This window comes from Megalops cyprinoides, chromosome 15 (genome assembly GCF_013368585.1).
Source record: "Megalops cyprinoides isolate fMegCyp1 chromosome 15, fMegCyp1.pri, whole genome shotgun sequence".
NCBI classification, from domain to species: domain Eukaryota; kingdom Metazoa; phylum Chordata; class Actinopteri; order Elopiformes; family Megalopidae; genus Megalops; species Megalops cyprinoides.
The window spans coordinates 27,099,465-27,122,500 of NC_050597.1; the positions used below are offsets into that span (position 1 = coordinate 27,099,465).

General features: G+C 42.4%; 1 protein-coding gene across 1 annotated transcript; it reads left to right on the forward strand.

Annotated features, from left to right (window-relative positions):
* The first annotated feature begins 485 nt into the window (after positions 1-485).
* LOC118790021 (cGMP-dependent protein kinase 2) lies at positions 486-17,749 on the forward strand. Its single transcript, XM_036546813.1, has 18 exons — positions 486-973; positions 2,021-2,187; positions 2,968-3,081; positions 4,038-4,143; positions 4,488-4,551; positions 4,927-5,004; positions 5,387-5,481; positions 6,088-6,156; positions 6,601-6,699; positions 7,551-7,692; positions 8,171-8,307; positions 11,803-11,892; positions 12,232-12,373; positions 12,801-12,964; positions 14,458-14,580; positions 15,522-15,584; positions 16,846-16,912; positions 17,633-17,749. The coding sequence occupies exons 1-18, from the start codon at positions 486-488 to the stop codon at positions 17,726-17,728; spliced, it is 2,304 nt and encodes a 767-aa protein (XP_036402706.1). The 3' UTR covers positions 17,729-17,749.
* The last annotated feature ends 5,287 nt before the right edge of the window (positions 17,750-23,036 follow it).

The window sequence follows — 23,036 nt, forward strand, 5'->3', positions numbered from 1 at the left end:
GTTATGTCATAGTAATTGAGTGGAACAAAAGTAAGCGTACATACTCTCCTCCTGGATTTTAGATATTGTAGTGTAACGACGGAAGCAGGGGTGGAATGCACTAAGGGTCAGTGCATTGGAACCTACCTGAATGTGATTGTACAAATCTTAGGTTATTATTCTGTTTCAGGAGCTCTCTGGTTAGAAAACCAAACAAAAATTAACTCCTTGAATAGTCTATGCAATTTATTTCACTGTCTTGAAAACCAGAGAAAAGTATTTAGTGTAAACCCAAATCTGTGTTTTAGGAAAATGTGGTACAATGTCTTTTTCCTGCTATCCTTGCATTTTCATTAGCGTTTTGCGTTTAAAAGGAATTTAGGAAGCTCTGCGCTGTCTCTGTAGAGACTTCTTGTGTCGGAGTTCCCCTCCAGGGTGAAGGTGGGCTGTTGCAGAGATGACCATGGACCCCTGGTGACTGGGCCAGCCTGGCAAAGGGCTGTCCTATGGTGGCCGGCCACCAGTGGGCCATGGGCAACGGTTCGATCAAAGCCCCGCGGCTGGAGGAGAGCTGCCTGGCCTCCAGCCTGAAGGAGCCCCCCAGCTGGGAGGGGGCGGAGCCCCTGAGGGCCCGCATCGCCCGCCTGGAGGAGGAGCTCAGCCGGAGGGACCAGGAGCTGAGGACGCGGGAGGAGCAGCTGGTTGCCCTGCAGAAGGAGCTGGCGGCCAAGGTGTCCCAGATCGACAAGCTCCAGGACGCCATCGGCTACAACAGCCTGGGCCGCTCGCCGCCCGCCCCGCTCCGGCCCAGCCGCCGGCTGCTCAGCGTCATAAACCAGGGCCCCACCCGCTTCCACCGGGTGGCAGTGGAAGTTCACCGCCGGCTGAAGGCCAAGGAGGGCGTCTCGGCTGAGCCCACCTCTGGACACTACTGCGGCGGGCTCAAGGCCCCTCACGTGTCAATCGAGCGGGCCCGCGTCCGCAAGGACTCCAGGTGAGGTAGTACGACACAAGTGTGGGGGGGGGACTCCAAGATGCTCCTCAAGGTTCCGTTCTCTTCTCTCTCACTAACTGTGTTTAGGAGAGTCATATCCTCAGTCCCAAAAGACTTTCCACTCTTGCGCCTTATCCTGAGCAGGTAGCTCCAGGGAGTTAGCCAAAGCAGCATAACACCTTGACAATCTAGCCACTATGCTTCCACAACAGTCAGACCCCAGAAAGAGTATAGGGGCCTCTCTCTGCACCTAAGTTGCTACTGGGAACTCAGCTGACTGTATTTTCTGATAAAAAATGTTTCCAGGAAGCCTTTGTAGTGGCTCCATCCATGAGAAGATTTAAAAGCTCTTATTAACATAATACACTCAGAGAAATGAAAAGGCACGAGGGAAGACAAAAGCCAGTCCATCTGTATGCATAGGGAAGATAATTACAGCTTTAATTAACGAGGCATTCACTGCCTGTCTGCAACTCTTATAGACTAATACATTCACAAGTCCTATTCTGGGTTAATGGATAGCCCCTCCTTCTTTTAGATGTGCAAATGAGAGGCCTCGTGCCTGAGAGCAACGCTGCGTGAAACTGGCCACCTTTAAGTTGCCAAATGGACGCGACTGTTCACTTCATCAGAGGAGTGAAGTGAATTTAGGGGCTTGGTTTTGGCTACAAGCACCTTGAATGCAAGTGTGTGGGACAGGTGCCCTTGACCCTTATTGCTGTGTGTTTTAAGTGCATTTTTAAATGTCAAGTCACCCCAAGGCATTTGCAGGCGAGAGCATGGTTTTAATGTTATTAATAAAAGGTTTTTGATTTATTATTATTTTCTCATTTCTTGAATTTACAAATCATTGTTTAGGAAAGGAACAGGTTTTGAGTTTCCTATGAGGAACTGTGACCGCTTTGTAGAATTGTAGAATTTATAGAATTGTAATTAATGTAACAGAATACTGTAATACATATAATGTAATACAGTATAATAGCTTGTTTTGCGCACTTGTGGTCAGGCTAGATTCGTATGTCCTTTCTTTGCTCCTCCTGTACCCAGCACTAAAAAGTTGATCAATGATGCCATCATGAACAATGACTTCCTGAAGAGGCTGGAGCCCCAGCACATGCGGGAGATGGTGGACTGCATGTATGAAAAGATCTACACCGAGGGCCAACTGGTCATCCAGGAGGGGGAGCCGGGGAACTACCTGTACGTGCTGGCAGGTCAGTCAGCGCCCCTTAACCATGGCTACGCTTAAATGTCTGGAATAACTGCGCACCCCAGCATTCTTGTTAGGCAAGCAAATGTGCACTAATTTTGTCTCAGTAAAGTGGTCAGGTTTCTCTTAAAATCCATGTTAGAACATTTATAATTAAAAGATTGACTATTTTATATTACCTCCTCTTGGGAAATGAATTGGTTGTTTAGAGTGCAGTTATCAGGCACCATGTATATCTGATATATGTGAGCATGTATATCACATCAAGTGCACAAAGTGTTAAATTCATGGCAGATTTAACTTAACCTTGCCTATGACTGTGTTTTCTGAGGTGCCTTGACAGTTTGTCAGTTTCAGTATCTTTTGTCCATCAGCTTTGTGAAATACTTCATATTAAGTCCTGTTGAACATTGCACAGCTGAAAAATATGAGAAAAATATCTCATGTAGCATTTTGGCTGAAATCAATGTGCTGCTTGATGTAATATTTCAAAAGAAAGAGATTTAAAGCACATATGAAGTTTAAACTAATGATTTATTTTCCATTATTCCATAGCAAGGGAATAAAATATAAAGAAATGCAGGATAATAAAAATTTTATGACAGATAATTGGTTTTGTAAAGCATTTCCTCTGAAATCCAGAGCCCTATGTACGCTTAATGTTTCATATACTGTATGTCAGACAGCTCTTAGTGTGGTTTCTGTATCAAATATATTGCCATAATTATGAGACACCATACACTGCTGTGGAACATCTACTGCATATTCTTATGTTTCTCTCCAGATGGGTTGCTGGAGGTCATACAAAACGGCAAGCTGCTTGGACAGATGCATCCTGGGACAGCATTCGGAGAGCTGGCCATACTGTACAACTGCAAGAGGACCGCCTCAGTCAAAGGTGAGGTGGACCAGTGACGCCTTGTTAGAGAGTCAGGCATGTCACCTGGAGGACAAGGCATATTACCGCTCACCTGGAGATCAAAGGATAATACCTTAGGTTTTCATTTTTTTCTGCTACTTGATCCCCTATTGACGCTGTTAATTTTGGCTTGTCCATGACATACAGTAGGTTCAGCCTCATTATGCAGTCTTGCTTAGTACTGTATGGAGATGGAAAACTTGGAAGATGTAAGCTGCTCTTTGCTTGTTAAACCCCTCAAGTCACTAAACACCACTGCAAGTGTCCCTTCAGTCTGTTAGAAAGAGAGACCCCTGTGCTGTGTTTTGCATGTAAGAGAAACCATGCATTTCACTTTGCACACTGTAGATTATCCACGTCTGCAACATGACAGCACACATGACAGCTTGTGTAATTGCGTGATTATATGAAGACTCACTGAGGAATTCTAAAACCTGCATCTCAAAGTCCAGTAAGCATAGAAGTGTCTCTAAGGATTCTCTACATTAGCATAATTGTATCCTTTCTGTAAATTAACATAATTGCATCCTTTGTGTATAGTAGTATCAATGCACTCTGCACAGTCCATATTTGTAGGATGCAATGATACTATTAAATCTATTTATAAATAAGATGAATGTATTTATACTGTGCCCAGCACTATTTGAATCATGTTTCTTTTTCATTTTCCTTTTGATACTCCACTTTTCATAATAAATGTTTTGAGTGTTATTTATGATTCACATATTTACACCATGCAGTGCTGTTTACCTACAGTTACAGCATATTGACGCTAACATAGATGTTATCCTAACCTACAAATTACAAGTGAATTGCCAGTAGCAGCCATGCATTGATTCATTACTGTGGAGTAAGCCCAATGTATGTATTTTATTTATGGGCTATTCCACATGCACTGCACTCTGTGTGGAATTGACACAGCACTGTCCGAACAGCTGTCTCCCAGTCGCACATCTGGGCCCTGGACCGGCAGATGTTTCAGAGTATCATGATGAGGAGCACACAGGCCCGGCACGAGGAGTACTTCAGCTTCCTGCGCAGGTAACCCTGCCCAGAGGTGTGTCCCCTCTGTGTGCTGAGTGACGGTGCTATACTTATTTAGTGCTTATAGACTGAAGTAGTATATTCACTGCTCATAGCCCAAAGTAGTTTATTCACTGCTCATACCCCAAAGTAGTTTGTTCACTGCTCATCACCTAAAGCAGTTTATTCAGTGGTCAGAGCCCAAAGTAGTATTCCACCTTTATTTTTTGTTCATAGCATTTAGTAGAAGGCCATAGTTATTTACTGCTGAAAGCCCAAATTTTGAAAAAGTATGATCTACTTAAATTTGGTAGTCAAAGGACTGTGGTAGAATGACCCTTTAATCTGGTCTAATCCTCTAGTGTGTCATTACTGAAAGATCTGCCAGAAGAGAAGCTTGCCAAGATTGTTGACTGTCTGGAAGTGGTAAGTGAGTATGAATTGTATGTGATCTAAGGCAAAGCTGCTTACCATGATGATGATACTTGAACAGCAATGTAAAAATGACAAGGCTCTGTCTTTTGTACGTTATTTACTAAAGTAAACATTTTTTTGGTCTGTAAAAAAAGTATTCTCTTGGAAGCAAAAACAGTCTTGACTTTTTTTTGAGATGAAGCAGTTCATATCTGTGGTGATCACACTTACATTTCATGTGCATGCATGGATTTGAGTGTATGCATGTGTGTGTATGTGTTTGTTTCTCTGTGCTTGTGTATGTTTGTCCATACATGCGTCTACGCATATATGTGTTTTTCTATAAGAATACAGACGTGCAGAATAATTATGACCTGCCATCGTCAGGAGTACTTCGATAAAGGAGAATACATTATCCGTGAGGGAGAGGAGGGGAACACCTTCTTCATTATAGCCAAAGGAGAGGTAAGAGTCACAACTCACAGTATATTTGCCATTTTAGTGTTCAGTACTATCAGTAGAAGTTAACATTCCGAAAGGTCACCTCGGCCAGTTTTTAATGAAAAATAGCTTGTTGTTTCTCTTGCCAAACCTTACAGTTACTATGACCAGTTGAACTTTTCTGCTGGAAAAGTTATTTAAGTGAAACCCAGAAAGACGTGCTGACCGAGCAAACATGAAGTCAATGACCCATTCATGAACACAGCACAATGACAGGGCTTTATTTGTGAATGCATGGTACATCTAACCTCATATGGTCCCTGGGTTTTTAATCTGTCATAGTGTAACACTTGATGCTGTTTCATTGAGCTGTAGGAAGATTTTAGGTGATTTGGTCTCTTGACAGGTGTCCGTCACACAAACCATGGAGGGGTGTCCCGAGCCTCAAGAGATAAAAACTCTGGGTGTAGGAGACTACTTTGGAGAGAAAGCTCTCATAAGGTAGGGCGTCACTGTTTGATTACCAGTGGCACAGAGGTACATGCCTTGAATTAATTGTTTTTTTCACTTTTACATTTGCACTCAGTTTGTATGCTCTGACTGATGTGTCATGTGTCATGATGTGATCATCAGTGGAAGAATACGTGTCAGCTAGTTATATACTAGGATATTTTTGCTTAATAGACACTCTTATCCAGCTTACTTGTTATCAATGTCCACAGCAGGATATTAATTGAAACCGTTGAGGTTGAATACCCTGTTTAAGTACCCCACATGGGTATCAGATTTGCAGCTTTTTAGTTATGAACATGTCTCACTCCACCACAGTATTAACCCTCAGCTGGTACACATTACCTTACATTTTACTTACATAGCTTGCAGTCTTCACAGTATACATTTACACACCCAGATATTTACAAAGGAAATTCAGCTGAACTGCCTTGCCCAAGCGTACAACAACAGTACCCCAGCAGGGAGTTGGACAAGCACCCACTGGGTTGCGAGCCCTGCCAGTTACCCCTACACCACCCTGCTAGCATTTGTCTGATGAACAGGCTTGCTATTTGCTCATGCTAATCTGAGTGGGGACCGTGATTGCTCTTCCAGCGAGGATGTGCGCTCAGCAAACATCATCTCCAAGGAGAACGACACGCAGTGCCTGGTGGTGGACAGGGAGTGAGTACCTCTTCAGTCTCTTTCCTACAGCAATGCACGTCAATGCACGGCTCAGTTCTCTCTTTCCCACAGCATGGGTGTCAGTATAAGGCTTAGCTTTCTGTCACGTATAGCATGCACGTCAATGCAAGGCTTGACTCTGAGAACCCACAAATCCTCGGCGCCCCCCTGAGCCTAACCTCAATGTGGTGGTCACTTTCTTCCCTCGGTCATACACAACATCATGTATTCTGTGGAGTAGAAAAGAAAAACAATATGTTGTGAAAATATCATTTTGAAAAACATTTATCACTGAAATTTTTCATTCAAAGTTCAAAGGAGGGGCCACACTGGGGTTAGATTGAGTAAAGACCCAAGGTCGTTTTGAAATGAATAAACTGACACAAATACATTCGACAAGACCGCGGCGTCTTTGTGTTTTTAACACATGATTCGCTTTCGCAGCAACTTCAACCAAATGGTGGGAACCTATGAGGAGCTGCAGGCCTACCTGAAGGAGTACGTGGAGCAGCTCTCCCGCAGCGACGAGGAGCGGAACGCTGTGTAAGTGCCACGTAGAGACGGGGGGAATGTTCTGGAGTGAGAACCTCACACCTCAGTTAATGCTGTAGACGGCGCTGCCAGTGTGCACCAGATATGCTACCAAAAGTATGTAGGCAGTTCGGCATGGTGTGAGAACAAACTAGGTGTGCCTGGAAACTCATGACAAACCAGGGTGTGTGTGCAAACTTCCTGTCAGATTTATCTATGCACTGCAGTCTTATTAGCTTTTAAACCATTTTATAATTGTATTATTATTAATTAATTAATTTTTTGTGTGGGGAGAGTGTAATGAATGGGTTGACAGTATTAACCAAATAGGCAAATAAGCAATTGCTTTGTAATATAATTCTTGTAATATTTACCAGAGAAAGAATTGTACTGATGATTCTGCAAGCTGCCTCATTTTTCAGTTGCAGTTTTTTGTGATATTGATGTGACAAATTGATTAAAAGAAACCCAGAATGGACATACATCCATAGATTTCAGTAGGTATTGAGTGATAAAAATAACTTGAAATGGAAATGAATGTACCACATCCTGTCGGAATGCTCCCACATGGAGACTGCATTAAATGGTGGAAACACAGTGTCGGACCATTTAGGTCTTTGTCAGGTCATGGTCCATGGTCTACGGTCAAAAAGCTTGACAGGTATATTCATTTCTATTGCACATTAGTGAGACACCCATAACCCTGCTGATGGATCCATGATCAGGGTTTTTTCCAGCTGAAGGCACAATTGCATGTGATTTTGTGTGAGCAAATTGGGGATGTCAGCCGGCACTACCCACCCATGTAATGCCAAGAACAGATGTTCAGTTGGTCATGGCTCTGCTCTCTTTCCCCTCTGAAGACCCCAGTCCCCGCTAGCAGACTCTTCCCCAGAAGGCCGGAAGCTGAAAGAAAAGATCTCCGGCCTGTCGGCCAGCTCTCCCTTCCAGGACCTGCAGGTGGTGGCCACGCTGGGCATGGGCGGCTTCGGCCGAGTGGAGCTGGTGAGCCCCTCCCTCAATGTAACCCCACCACCCTGTACACACTTCCCATACACCACGGGGTCTGGGATAACATGTGGGTGGGACAGTAAGATAAGGTAATAACCCAGAGTTTTACCAGAATTGGAATGAATTCATTATTCATCCTTTTAGGTCCTGTGTGCTTAGTACTGAACACTTAGGCTCCCTTGTGTTTATTTTTCATAGCGACCCTCGTGTTTGTATTAAAATTTCCAGTGACAGATTTCAGAAAAGTAAATTGCTCTACCAGTTATATGTACATGATAAATGGTAATTGTAAGGTGAACCACTCGTAATGTTTCAGTGTATGGCCCTAGGTGGCTGTTAATTTCCCACCCAGCTGCATGTCATAACAAGCCCTGCAAGCGGGAAAGCACTTAACATCGTCTCCATCCAAAAGAGGTCATGGAACAGAGGACACAGGTGAGTCCCTCGACTCTCGCTTTCTCGCTCCCCGCAGGTCAGGTTGAAGGACGAGGACACAGCGTTTGCTTTGAAGTGTGTGAAAAAGAAGCACGTGGTGGACACCAGGCAGCAGGAGCACATCTACTCTGAGAAAAACATCCTGATGCAGGCCAACTCGCACTTCATCGTCAGGTCAGTCCCCAAGTGACGTTACGCGATTCTTTTACTTGTCATTCAAGTTTGCGTTTACATTGTGTCATTTAGCAGACACTCTTATTCAAAGCGATTTCCAGCGTGCAAATGCAAAGTGTATTTAACAAAACAGCATGAAATGTTGTACATAAACAAGAACATATACATGATTGAACACACGAAACACAAATTCTCAATATTTTGAGAATGAAAAATTAAACAACAAAACTACAATGTGTAAAAATTACATAAAATTACTCACCAGAATCCAGCATTTTAAAACCCCCTGTCTTAAGTGGTTTATTTACTGTGTGACTTTTCTAAAAAGACTTTTATGTGTGAGGTGAATGGTTATGGTTTCAGATTATGGGTAATTTGTAATTGGAGGTTTAGTTTATTTTACTCGGATAGAATTTTTATACGTGTGTGTGTGTGTGTATATATATATTCCCTAGCCACTAATCCACACTTTTGCTCTGAACCTCAGTGGTAGGGGTGTGTGTCTGATTATGTTCCCATTTTCAGGGTCAAAGTGGCAAACGGTGGTAACCTGGATTGGATGCTGTTTTTCCTTTTAATCTAAGGGAGGTGCTAAACCTTGCTGTGCTCTAAAGGCGAGTCAGGGATTTCAGCAATGGCTTCTGTTCTTCAGGGAAATATATAGAAATATAATAATATAATATATAGAAATATAATAGCATAGTGTAATGCAAGTGCAGAAATGCAGCAATACCAATAACTCTTACTAATTTTTTATTTGATTTTTTTTTCTAATATTATTTTGATTAATATATCGGAGAACCCTCTGGTCAGTGGCTAGTGGAGTTTTAAACATGGCGGTTAAGCTTGAATTATTCCACATTATTATTTCTGCAATGTTTTATTACTTCTGCGAAGGTTTTAAGCAGTGGATGCTTCTGTATTGTTGAAATCTCTATTGTATTAAGTTTCATTTCATTCATCATGCCATGACACAACAGACAAAACAGGAGATAATAAAAATTTTCCTACTACCCCTATGAGCAATCAGCAGAAAGGTTGATCTTGGCAAAGATAGAAAAAGAAGTCATGTTAGGTCATTTCATTGACTTAGATGGATATTAGATCAATTGCACCTTTGTGAACAGACTAACTTTGATGATTTTTGTAACAATATACTTATACAACAGTCATTACTGTGCTGTCATAACAAAAGTGGTCCTTAATGTCCACACAAAGAACAAAAGAGTGTTTTGGGCGGGAGGACGACTCAATTGTTGTTTGTATCTGCAAGGCGACGAGGAGCTCGTCTGTCTGCGGCCATAATGAAAATTGATATGTTTATTGTACCGTCGGGGGCCATGAATAAAACATCCCGCAAAAGCGTGATCTCCGACTGCAACACACAAAGCTGGTGTGAACGGAGGAGGTGGGCGCGGCCAAAACGATTTGCATCCTTTTCGGTTGGCCTTTTGATAATACGCTAATGAATCGGGTCTGCGACAGGATGGCCGTGGGCTTATTCTGATCAGACGGCGAAGGGTCCTGACTGTTCTGTGTTCCTGTGTCCGATATGTTCTCCTGGAGTTCAAGTCTCACTTCATTGTCCTTTCGAGTGGGAGTTTGCCTGATGGCTGACTAAGAGAGAGGTAATATGTGCATGTCCCCGGTACATGCAGATATCATCTCAGTTCCAGAAGTGCTTTGTTTTCTCAAAGGTAGCCACACAGCTTTCCTAATTAAAGTGAGTGTCCTGCAACTGCATTCTACAATGAGGACTAATAACTCCATGACAAACTCTGTGGACCACTGGTCTCCAGGCAGGGAGATGTAGTCTTCCACAGCAATTTACATTTTATTCACAGTGAGCAACTTCGTACCACCCATTTTAAGAGATATGTGGGTGTGTAAATTAAGTCTGAATCCCAAAAACTGAAAAACGTGCAACAACAAGCACAGTGTCCTTGAGTCTGAATCAGCCTCTAAGAGAGAGGTACCTACAATACATACAGATATAGGCACCAAAGTCCTCTGAAGGATTATCTTTGCCGGTCACATTGAACTAAATCAAACAATGCCCCGCTAATGAGGAAAATACATATTTCAGGCATGTTTTTTAGGCCCCAGCAGAACTGCACATCAGAAAACCACTCATCTGACTGTTTGACAAACCCTCCCTATGTGTAGAGGATCCCTGGCTCAAATACAAGCTGCTAAGAAGATGTGAGGTTCCTGTGGGGCAATTTAGAACTGAACGTGCCAAGCTTGGCGTTACATGCGGGGGCTGAATTGGGCACTTGGGTCCCTGCCCAACCAAGCATGGCATCAAGGATGTGACAGTACGCTGTTGGGGTGGCACAACATTCGTTTATTCATGCTCGCTTTTTCTTACCGGCAGTTCTTTACCTGTGAGTTTGCTTGATGCCTGCCTGTCATTAGGCAGCAATGTTGCGTGTTCAGGCTGCAATGTTAATGTGACTTTATGTGCTGCGTGTGGACTGTTAACGTAGCCCTAAGATGAGAGGGTTCACGGTTAAATCCATTTGCTTCCCCTGACCTGAGGGGGTGTTGCTAGGCAGCCCTGAAACATTCAGAATGCTCCTGGGCTTCTGGGCTTGGAGTGTGGTTTATGTGACATTTGAGGACAAAAGGCCTGGGCAAACAGGAGCGCTGCATCTCTACCAGAACCTTCGCCCCACGCTCGGGGGAGCAGTCTGAGGTCACCCCAACCCCAGCATCCTTCTCTCTCTCTCTCTCTCTCTCTCTCTTTCTCTTTCTCTCTCTCTCTCTCCCACTCTCTCTCTCTCTCTGTCTCTCGCCTCTCCTTCTCTCTCTGTCTAGGGTGTTGGAGGAGGCATCAGCTGGTATTAACAGAGTGAAGGAAATGAAAAAAGAGCGACACTGTGGCATCATCACAGAGACTTGCTTTCGAGAGTCATTGTCTTCTTAAAGCACCTCAGCACATCAAATGTGCAGTGGGACTCATTGATCTTTTCAGCGCATGGCGCAGGATGCTTGTATCTGATTGGGTCTGTGGGCCTGAGATGTTAGACAGATGCAGACTGTGATGTATGCTAGGTTTGCAGGAACGCCAAATGCTGTTAGAACCAGTCTTGTGCGGAACAAGTGGCAAGAGCATTTAGAGCTGTTCTGTGATGAAAAACTTTCAGTACCTTACAGTTATCATTTAATACAGTATCTAAGTACATGACATTATTGTCATTTAGCTGATGCATTTAACTTACATCAGTTATATTTTTTTACATGCTACAAGTAAAGCAATTGTATTTGACCTAGTAACTTTATTTGACCTAGTCAGCACACACATAGTGAATGGCTTTTACGAGGAAACTGAACATTTGCCCTGGTTTCTGGTTCCTCCTGTTACTAGCAACGGTGCCCTTGCAAGCCCATATTGAGTATCCTCCAGTAACCATCAGTATCCTAACACAAGGAAGACTGGTCCCTCCCCCAGAGCCGGGCAGGCCATGTGACTCTTCTGATTGGTCGTTTCAGGATGTTCCGGACGTTTCGGGACGCCAAGTACGTGTACATGCTGCTGGAGGCCTGCCTTGGGGGGGAGCTGTGGAGCACGCTGAGGGACATGTGAGTGAGGGTCGTCTTTATGCCACATGACAAGCAGGGGTTGTGTTCATGTCTTTCTTACAATTAAAATAAAGGACATTTTGCTTGCTTATGTCAGCACATTGTACAGGGTCATGGCTTTCCACGATTCCTTACACTTCCTAGCAGTTAAGAGCTCTACCACATTAAGACCAGTGTCTTGCCATTTTAAGAGACAGTCAAGACCAGACAAAGATGAGAGAGATGGAACATTGTTATTTTGTTTTGATGCTGCATTCCACACATGCATGGTTTTGTTCACTGTACCTGTAACCACTCCAGGAAGGAATGTGGCTTATTACGCTGCCCGTTGTCTTTCAGGAGCTTCTTTGAGGAGTCCACAGCTCGGTTCTGCATTGGCTGCGTTCTGGAGGCGTTCGATTACCTGCATGGGCGGGGAGTCGTGTACCGTGACCTCAAGCCGGAGAATTTGCTGCTGGACAGTCAGGGCTATGTCAAAATGGTACCAGAAGAGTAACACCCCTATCAGAAATGGGACTCAAAATGTCCATCAAATTTTTCATTTCATTTATCAGTTAGTCTCAGACCCTCATCGTGGGGTACCTAAACATCTTACTTTATTGATTACAAATATCTAATAAATAATATAATTCAGTTATGTAGGTATTGTTATTGCTAAAAAGCTATGAAGATTGCCATGAATAAAAGTGTTTAATGCATTAAAAGCTAAGGCAGATCGTAAAATGTAGTTGCCAGATTATCTTTGAGACATGCTGCACTGTGAGCACCAAAGAATGTGAGGTGGTCACATGCCATGTAACAACCTGTCAAGTGCAGCATTACCTATGACTGAAGGGAAAAGGGGATTTCTGATTGTTTGCTCAGTGAAGAGAAGAGGAAGGACATGTCTGTCCATGCTCCCTTCCCAGGCGGATTTCGGCTTTGCCAAGAAGATTGGCTTGGGGAAGAAGACTTGGACGTTCTGCGGCACGCCGGAGTACGTGGCCCCCGAGGTGATCATGAACAAGGGCCACGACTTTGGGGCCGACTGCTGGTCCTTGGGGATCCTGATCTTTGAGCTGCTCACTGGCAGGTGAGAGCACCCCCTGGTGGCATGCACTCAGTGAGTGTGTCACTAGAAACAAACAGGAGTTAAGCTAAATTAAAAAGAGGCAAGATTAGAAGATTATTACATGTAAATTCATAACAGCACATAATAACAGTTCTACCATTGGTTAGGACTCAAGATCAGGCACTCTAAATGACATGTAGAAATGGAAGAGATGCAATAAGGCAAGGCAACTTTTATCTCACTAGCACATTAGTGGAGAACACTACTCTTAGCCTAGGGCTCAGATGACTCTCCTCTGAAGTTTAGCACAAACTTTTTGGGGTTGGCCCCAGATATTGCTCTAAACACAGTGTTAAACTCGCCAGTGTGAAGCAAGGGTAAGTTACCCTGAGGTCATTCTTAGCCCATGGTCAAAGATAGGTGTGGGCAAAAAACATTAAGTACTAAAAGCCCTACTTTGACTCATAATGTAAGCCCTAAGGGAAATGATGAACTCAAGGTGTGAGTGAGGGAGAATTAAGTGAAATATTTCAACAAAAATGTTTAAAGAAGAGAGAACAAAGTGGTTAATGCAACAGTAAGCAACACCAAAGCTTTCAAAGAAAATTCCAGCTGCAGCGGAGGGAGAATAGAGGGAACCATGCAACAGATTAACATTAGAGAAGGTCTGAAATTGCATGCGTGACGGACAGGGCTCTTGACTAGGCCAGCATGGGTCCTTCAGTCGTAAATGAGCCAATCAAAATGAGCCATCAAGCCGCCACTCATGGCCAGTGCACCTGCGATGGGCACCAAAGAAGGTTGCCGGGGTAACGGGGTTGACATATTTGGAGCTTGGTACAGAAGAGACCATGAAGTGTACTGTCATTTGGACAGCCTCCATCTGTCTGCTTTGGTGCGTTTGGCAACATTTTATGACAGTTTTATTCATAAATAATCATCATATCTGCATCTTTTTTTTCTTCTTCATATGAAGGGAATAGAGAAGTAGCAAAGATCAATCAAAAGAGCTTATTCTACAGAGATTTAAAATTATTTTATTGTTTTACCGGATTCACAAGATTCTTATGCAATTTGTAAACTATATATATTTATGTAAATATATTCGTTAAAATGTAAACATACACACAGTGTCTCTCATGTTCATTTTGTACGTATTGCATGTTAGGAAGTGTCCTCATACTGGTAACATTACCACTACCCATCAACAGAAATACTTGTCAGGTGAATGCCTTGTCGATGGTCATATTTCACATTTATCATACAGTTTAAGTGCTAAAAGTCTTCATTAATAATGCCCATAACTTCATTCAAGCATATGTTTGTCTGCACAAGAATCTCAGCTTTCCTGCCTTTTTCAAATAGAATGAGAAGACAGGAGCACATACACGCTCCTCCCTAACAACATACCCCTTTCTTAAATATATGATTGGGTTGTAATGTATACACTATAATTATCTATATCAGTTTGTGGTTGTGAATGGACAGTTAAAAATGTTCCCTGTGTCCTGCAGTCCCCCATTCTCTGGATCAGACCCTATTAAAATCTACACTATGGTTCTGCATGGGATTGAGAAAGTTGACTTTCCCAAACGTATTAGCAAACGCCCAGAGGATCTCATCAGAAGGTTGTGCAAGTAAGTTTCTCCACTAATGCTGCTGAATTACCAGTTATTTCACAAAGTAGCATGAACTGTGAAAATGAGAATTCACTGTTCATGCTCAACTTTATTGTCATTGTGCAGAATACAGGTACAGAGCCATATGCCACATATGAAATACATATGTGTCCTTCTGTGTATGTTTTTTATTGAATTTGAGGCCTGTACTGCCCATTTCTGCATAAATATATGCAGGAAAGTGGCTTGTGATATGTAAATGAGTCATGTGACTGGCCTGTGTATTTCCTCTTGGAATACGGACGCATGACAATACCTGAGAGCTGTGTCGGAGTAATTTGTCTGTTATTCAGATACCTTGATATCCCATTGTAGTGAAGAGCATGGAGATTGCAGACATGCCCTATATGAATGCAGTGAACACAGTCATAAAGATTTTGGTTACATATTCATAGCAGTTCTGCAGTTATACGTTTATTATATTGAATATGTAGATTTATTTAATATGTGAACATGAAGAGACATATAAATCAATGCAGGAAAGAGGCAAATTTAGGCAGCATCTTTTCATTCTCATATTCAAACAATTCTCGGCTTATAACCACTGATCCAGCTGCACTCAGTTGTATCGCATATCATGTGAACCTCTCCTGAGAACTGGTCGGACTTGATTGATTTCATACCATTTTTCCTAAGGGGCTGCCTGGTTTGTTTATAAAATATTCTTGAATGGATCTGTTTTTATTTACGTCTCCTACGTGATCGACCAGAATCACTGTACTTGCCGTCCTTCAGCTTCTATTCAGCGTGCGTCATGAAATTATCCATCAGACATAATTTCAGGGTGCGCAAGGACACGAGCAGCCAGCTGGATTAGAAGATGGCTGACCTGCGAGTGCTCTGCAGTGATGTCATGGCACTCGTGTCATGTGACTCATCCCTTTGTTTCCCGCACACAGGCTGAACCCTGCAGAAAGACTGGGCAACAAGAAGAATGGCATCATGGACATCAAGAAGCACAAGTCAGTCCCCGCCCCTTCCCGCCAAAGACGTCAAGCTCAGTCTGTTTCTGCGTTTCACTGTTTCCAGTGCCTTCTCACATGAGGCATTTGTTTGAATCTGGAAAGCAGGCCAGAATGAGTGTATGTTGAAGAAGAATGTTCAGTTTACTGTTTACTTTGGACAGATGACGTTGACCTCCAGAACAACTTTGATAATTTAGTATTGTTTAAACATGTATATGACAGTCTTCAAATTCTTACTGCAGCTCACTGGAAACTGAGTTTGACATCCCATAATACTACTTACTTTAAGTAAATCACTAGGTGAAAGCAGTTAAAGGTGAACAAGTTCACTTAGGGTTGCACTATCAGAAAATTAAACCCCGTGAAAGTAATTGGTTGGTCACACCACAATGTGTAAAACTGAACAGTTTCCCTGGAACTGTATTTCACCTAACCAGGTTCCTTTTAAAAACCTTTTATGTTTGATGTTTTCCTGGACATATGACATTCATTTTACAGTACAAAAGAATATGCATGTTAAAATGTAACTGTTAGGCCAACTTCTAATAATTTCATGTTGACATAACAGCCCTAGGTGCCCTTTGTCGCATTAAGTCATTAAAGTCTTAAATTCATTTATTTTGGTTTCTTGCCCGTTCAGCACCAATCCCATTCTATTGACAAGTCATGACATTGTGTGCGGTATTAGTATTGTCTGATAATGATATTGTGTGTGTTGTTATCTGTTACACATCGGTTCCGTCTCTGTGATATCATAATTGGAACATGACATAGCCTGTTGTATGGTGAAAGACCAATGGAAGGGTGCCATCAGGGTGCCAAAACTGGATAATCTAAGGAACATGTTCTTATATAATACACAAACCGGTTGCATTGTTTACCATGAATTAAATGGAAATGAGGCATTAGGATGAATAACATACTTACGGAATAGGGATTAATCATTCAGCACGTCAGGGTGTGATGAGCACAAAGAATGGCAGCTAGGAACATGCTGTCCCCATCACTCCGCTTAACAACTGAGGTGTAAACAGGTAGAGATTTAAGTAGCCTCTTGTGGGGAAACAGACCACTTTGTGTCGCTTTCTGAGTTCCACTCAAACGAACCACTCGGCTCATTGCGCGGTTTCTATGTGTCCCTCGCTAATGACTTTGCACACTTCAGATAACAGGATACATGGGTGGTTCATGTTTCCATTGGTGTGCTCTTGTTGTGCGGCTGTTGCTGGGAGACTTCCCAATATTCCTCTCCTTCTAGGTGGTTCCAGGGATTCAACTGGGAAGGACTGAGGCGCCTAAAGCTGCCCTCCCCACTAAAGAGAGAGGTAAGGCGGTGAGATTTTGCACACTGGATCACAGCAATCAGAGCTCGGAAAGCACCACTATAGCGAGAATAAAAAAGACCAAAAGAGCTGGAAGTGCAGTTCAGTCTCCAGTATACGCTCATAGGGTCACTCTACATGAAGTGGCTCTTGTGCAGCCTACATAATGTCATTATGTCATTTTTTATTCATGAATGGCAATAACTGCATATGACAGATTACATAATCATTTACAGAATGAAAGGCATCCTAGCCCTTACCTCGACCTAGCCCTCATACTAGCCCTTACCTCTTACCTCGAAAGGCACTTTATGTCAGCTGTCATAAGCAAATGGGGAAGTAGGGAGGTTAAGTAGTAGTTACACAGACATTATGTATTAATTTGAGTTACATAAGCTCATGTTGATTTAGTTTGTGTTTCAATCAGGACCTTTAAAATAACAATGTACATAATGATTTAATGAGACACAGTATACCATTTCAAGTACATGACTTTTGTTAACTATTGTTAGGAGGTATCATTCATGTTCATTGTAAACACCAGCTTGTTTTATCTCCCCAGTCTGTTTGGTTTAAATCTAAATGCAAATACCCACTACTTTTTCATGTTTGGTTTATTGTTTGCACTTGCATTCCCAGATTCACTCCTGTTCAACCAAAATTAAATTTGTTTTTACGTTGAAAGTGCATTTGACCCCAAGTCTGTTGTGATTTTCCTCCCAGCTGAAGGGCCCGTTGGACCACAGCCATTTTGACATCTTCCCGCCTGAGCTAGAGGAGCCCCCAGATGAACTGTCTGGCTGGGATAGGGACTTTTGAGACGCCCAGACAAACCCTACAGTACTGAACCCCCTGAGGTGCAGTTTTTCTCCAGTCACCTCTTCATTGTGGCCTTACTGAAAGCTTACTGAAAAAACTAAATAACTCTGATTGGATGAGGCTGGTGTTTCCACACTGCCATGTGCCAATGATGTGGTGTACTCAGTAAGGAGGTCAAAGTAGAGGCAGCTAAGCTGCGTAGCAGCTCCTCTGCTTAAGAAGTCGACACTGGTCTTTTGACCAGAGCAAGAGCAGGTCACACTTTAAACGAAGTGTTGCTCATAAAGGCTTTATGAAGCTCCAAGGATGTCACCTGGCATTTAGCCTTTAGCCAGGTGACATTCTTGGTTATGTCACATTTGGTATAATGTGTTGCATAAGAAAGTGTTATGTATCCCTTTATGAAGTATGACGTGTTCCTTTATGAAGTATGTGTATGGTTTATGAAGGCGTTATGTCGTGTTTATGAAGGCTTCACGTAAACTTCATTAAAGCCTTTATAAGCAACACTTCGTTTGAAGTGTGACCCAAGAGCACAGACTGCAACCACAGACATTTTACTATGACCAGACATCCAGCTCCTGCGTTCCTTCCGTCTTCCGTCTTGTTGTTAATAGAAGGTGCCAGTGCTGTCTGCAGTCCTATTCTGAAGATGGATGTTCTGATTAAGATCACACCCCTTCTAGAATGTTCACAGTGAGCCAGCCAGTGAGAAGACCTGTAGCTTCAACAATGGCAGAGACAGATTCAGTGTGGAAGGCACCCAGCTAACTATCTGATCCATGTTAAAATATGGGGTGCAACTCTTGAAGTATTACTTTGACAAGGAAGACGCTTTCTGCTTGTATCAAAATGCCAGGTCTCATGTCACATGGGGGGCAAACGCTGCAATGAAAGCCTTGTTAGGGTAAAGTGCACTGTCCTTAACACAAGGCCACAGTCTGGGTTGCCTTGAAACTGGGAACCTCTTCAGTAGTAGCAGATTTTTTTTACATGTCCATGGTTGTTTGATGCTTTTTACTTTTTTTACAGCCTTTTTTAGAAACCAACATTTTCCACACCATGAAACAGGCATGTTTGCATTATGTTGGCATTCACTTCACAAGTGATAGTTCTGTAAAAATAAACTATACTTTACTTAATATGCACTTTTTCATTTAAATATGACAGATGATATTGCATGATTGGTAGTGTATTGTCTAATTGTTGAAATTAAGTATCAGTTACCCGTTTATTGATATATCAGTATGGCCTTGATATATATCATATATCAAGGCTAGGGCTTACTGTTCTGTGGACAGGTCCCTACAAAACCAAATCTCAGTCTCTGGTTTACAGCAACTAATAATCTATTAGTTATTTGTTACATATATTCAGACATAGCTTGACATTCTTATTGAGTCCAGCATCTCCTGCTTCTCCAGCCCTCCATTGCTCAGTAAGAAAAATCTTATAATGAAAATACAGTGATGTACAGTGTAATATGTCAACTTCAGTCTCCATTCGCCATTATCAGCGTACAGTCCATCAGAACCACACTCTACATTCAGCTGGAGCTGGATATGTTTTATCAGCGAATCAGTGCTTTGAAATCTGTACTCTCTGGACTGTGGAATCATGGGATACAGTGTGGGATTAGGTAATGCCCTGGCGTATTTCATCTTTTGATGGAGGGATTTTGGTGGATTCGTGGTCTCAGATAGGAGGTAACTCCCTGCTTTGTGGACCGTCCCTGTCATTGAGGGCTCTGAAACACTTGGCTGCGTTCATCGGTTTTACACGATTTACACGAAAAACGGATTGTATTTTAAGTGCAGCATTATGATGCTGGAAAAATTTTCCAAGTTACGATAGCATTGGACAGATGTATTTGTTGTGCTTTTGTACGAGAATCATTGATTTCAAATCTTTAACATTTTGTATTTATAATAAAGAACCAAAGCTTTTACTAAAATCAACCTCAGTCATCAAGTTTGGTTTTTTATTTGCATTTCCCTATTTGTAGCATTCACAGAAGAATAGCAATTTATAGGACAACGTAAACACTCAATACATTTATTTTCTAAAGGGCTTCAGTGATGATTGCTTCATACTCCTACACAGGCTTCAACTCAGGTAATGTGCTTTTTATTTATGTTCTTGGTTAGATGTCTAATATTCTCACTGATCCTGGAATATTAGAAGCCAGAGTACTGCTGGTGAAGCTTGTGATTTGTTAAGAGTGGTCCTCCTTTGCAGAATTAGAACAGTTGCTATGCATCACACTGCAGGAGAGAGTCACACTGTGTGTCACCTCCTCAGGACTGATTTCAAAGCCCTGCAATGCCACTCACTGGTCACTCCTACTGTCTGGAAAAGAATATGAAGCATTTGTCAAAAAAGTCATTTCTATTATCAGAATGCTTTTTCCCCTCTGCATCTGTGCATGAAGTGGTAGCTTGCTGCAAATTGATTAATTAAACCCTTACACTCTTGCCAGAACACAGTGAACTCCTCTCCTTTTCCTTCTCTGTGTGTATTGCAGGCTCTGCACTCATGCTGTTTGAATTTTATCCTTCTTATCCCACCCCTCTCTCACTGCTAATCACTGTGGCTCTACAGCAAACATTGGCACCTCACAGAAACACCTTTGTTTTATTTTATTATGGATATTATTATTGCATCCAAATTATGTCTTTGTGAGAAATTGGCTACCGTGCAGTGCACATTAAAAAGTTATTGACTCTGCTCTTTTTCATCTCATGGGGTCACAGGGGAAGCAGTATGTCATTTTGCTATTATTTTGGCTAGTGCTGCAGCCAATTGCTCTGCACTTTTTCAGATAATAAACATCACTTGGAGGAAGAATAACCATTAATGCTAACATGGCACGCAATGGTCAGAATTGTGACACTTCTGTGGAGCCAAAACGGGATTAGAGTTGGCCTGAGCATAGTTATCGTTAGTTGCATGTTTTATGAAGTAAGGGCACACTCTGTTGGTAGATTTCTGCATTACCACACCATTGAAGAGACGAAACGTGGAATCCTTTGCCAAAAGTGGTTATTCTCTTAACAAGCCCTCAAATGAAAGGCTTGTAAATTCAGTCAAAATTTTTATAAAAATGCCATTGTTCTTGAAGAGCTGTTACATATCACAGTATATGGAAAATCTGTGCATTGATGCAAACTTAAATATAAATATATATATAGTAAATATAACACAGGACAAGTGGTTGTATGTGCCAAGTGTCTTTGAGTGTGTCTTGTTAGAGCCATTTACCTCCTTGGTCTTTTATCTGGGGTTCCTTTTCAAATGCTTACTAACTTTTGCAAGTGAACTTGCAGGTACAATTTCAGGCTGTGTATAGTGTATGATATTAATATCGCATTTGAAGACCAGAGATCTTTACTGTGCTGGTTCAGCTGGCATCTGCTCATAGTTTTGGACAGTACTAGGAGACAGACCTAATTTAATTTAAAGAAGAGTACTAGAAAATAAAGCCCTTTGTCCTGTCCAAATTCTGCTTTGTTATAAAAATGTATGGCCTAGTGTCGACCACCCTATGAGTTATTTTTTCTGGGAAATTGGAGAGGTCAAATGTTTGTGCAATGCATATATTGTAATTATGAACTATATTATTTAGTGATGATCATGTCTAATTTTACTTCATGAATTAAATCAGTGGTCTTACACTGCTAGGTTGCAGTTTCATTCCTTAGACAAGTCACAGCACAGAGCATGAAGACTGAGGTGAAGAAGGACCATTGTCTGTTGGTGGGTGACGGGTGATGGGTTCTGTAACAGACTGACACTCCATCCTTGTGGTTCACTGTCTGACTGGCTCTTGCTACAGAAAGGAGCTATGAGCTGCTCAGGCTCTATCAAAAAACATTACATTACTTCCCCAGCAGAAGCTATTTCCCAGATTTGTTTACACAGCTAGCATGCTGTCTTTACCCATGTATGTGTCTTAACATTTACTCAAGCCATTCAGAGTACTTTGTCAAGTGTACGAAATGTAAATCCTGTAGTTTAACTTCCACATTGCAACAGTGGACACTGTGATCAGTATTTCTGAATTCTATAAGGGTGACACTTGTGATCTGGCTAGTTTAAAGAGTGCATTTGACAGATCTAGGGACTGCATTCTGCTGCTGACCTCAGCTGTGAATTCCACCTCCACTGTGCCTTGAAAGGGAGGGAAACTGGCACTGATCTGCGAAGACTAATCCATGGAGTGAGTGAGTATACACTGCATGATCTTTGTTAGCATGAGTCAACGTATTATCAGTTCATGCCAGTTTATCTGTGTCCTTCAGTACAACCTTCTTACAGAGTAGTTGTGACTTGATGCGAAATGAGACTCATCAACTTAATGATTGAGGACTTTGAATGAGCACAGTGTGGGTCCTGAAATGTGCTTTGTAGATCAGGATGACTCGTATTATACCTGGAATGGCAACAATCTGGCCTAGTTTACAAAGCTCTTAAACCAGTGATGCTCAGAACTGGGCAGCTAAGCCAGGTTTTGTTCAGCCAAGACATGATCTGTTGAATCAGGAAGTGAAGTGCTTAGCTGGAACTACATTCCATTGGCACTGTTGCTCTCCATAAATTATCCTGAATTGATTTATTCTGATTGAGGGCATCTCTGTTCCCAAGTGATAGTAGAGTAGTACAATGTGGGGGACAGTGTATTTAGTTTTAATTGGTCCTCCTCATACTATTTCTCACACATCTACTACAGAATGAGGCCAGTGCAAACATCAAGGTCAGCTTCCACGTTTGCCACCAAGCCCTTGAGGTGAGCAGTTGGCCCATATCAAGGGCAGTAGGCCTGACTAAGACATCGCAGGGCTCCGGCCTCAACCCGCTGCAGTCATCTGCTCCATCTTATCACCGGGAACACGTAGTCCACGCGTTTCCTGTACAAGGAAGGAAAGAGTCTGTGAGGACGTCTGCCGGAGTTGGCAGGGAGGCTAGAAAAAGTTCGTGTAAAGGCCTCACATCTATCCTGTGAGACCCACTGAGGTGTCCTGCCAAGTGCCTAGCAGGCATGTTTATGGGGTGGGGTAATCTTTTTACGCTGTAGATTACACAGGTACAGAGGCATGCTTTCCTTCTCATTAAGACTTATTTACATGTCATAATGGATTTTGCATATAATGAAACACTTTATGGCTGCAGTTCAGGCGCAGAGGAAATTCCAAACCACGCCCACTGTCTTTCGACCAATCCGAACCCATGATTAATGTCTGTGAGCCGCTCGATAAGTAATTTCCTTCTTTCTGCTGCTTCAGCTGCTCACACCCCTTCCTCCCTCTTC

Bases quoted from the DNA above. Each gene is read 5' to 3' on its own strand.
- LOC118790021 (XM_036546813.1), top strand. From the start codon at position 486: ATGGTGGCCGGCCACCAGTGGGCCATGGGCAACGGTTCGATCAAAGCC. The intron at 2,188-2,967 runs GTCAGTCAGCGC...GTTTCTCTCCAG, and splicing joins CTACCTGTACGTGCTGGCAG to ATGGGTTGCTGGAGGTCATA. The intron at 12,374-12,800 runs GTACCAGAAGAG...CTCCCTTCCCAG, and splicing joins GTCAGGGCTATGTCAAAATG to GCGGATTTCGGCTTTGCCAA.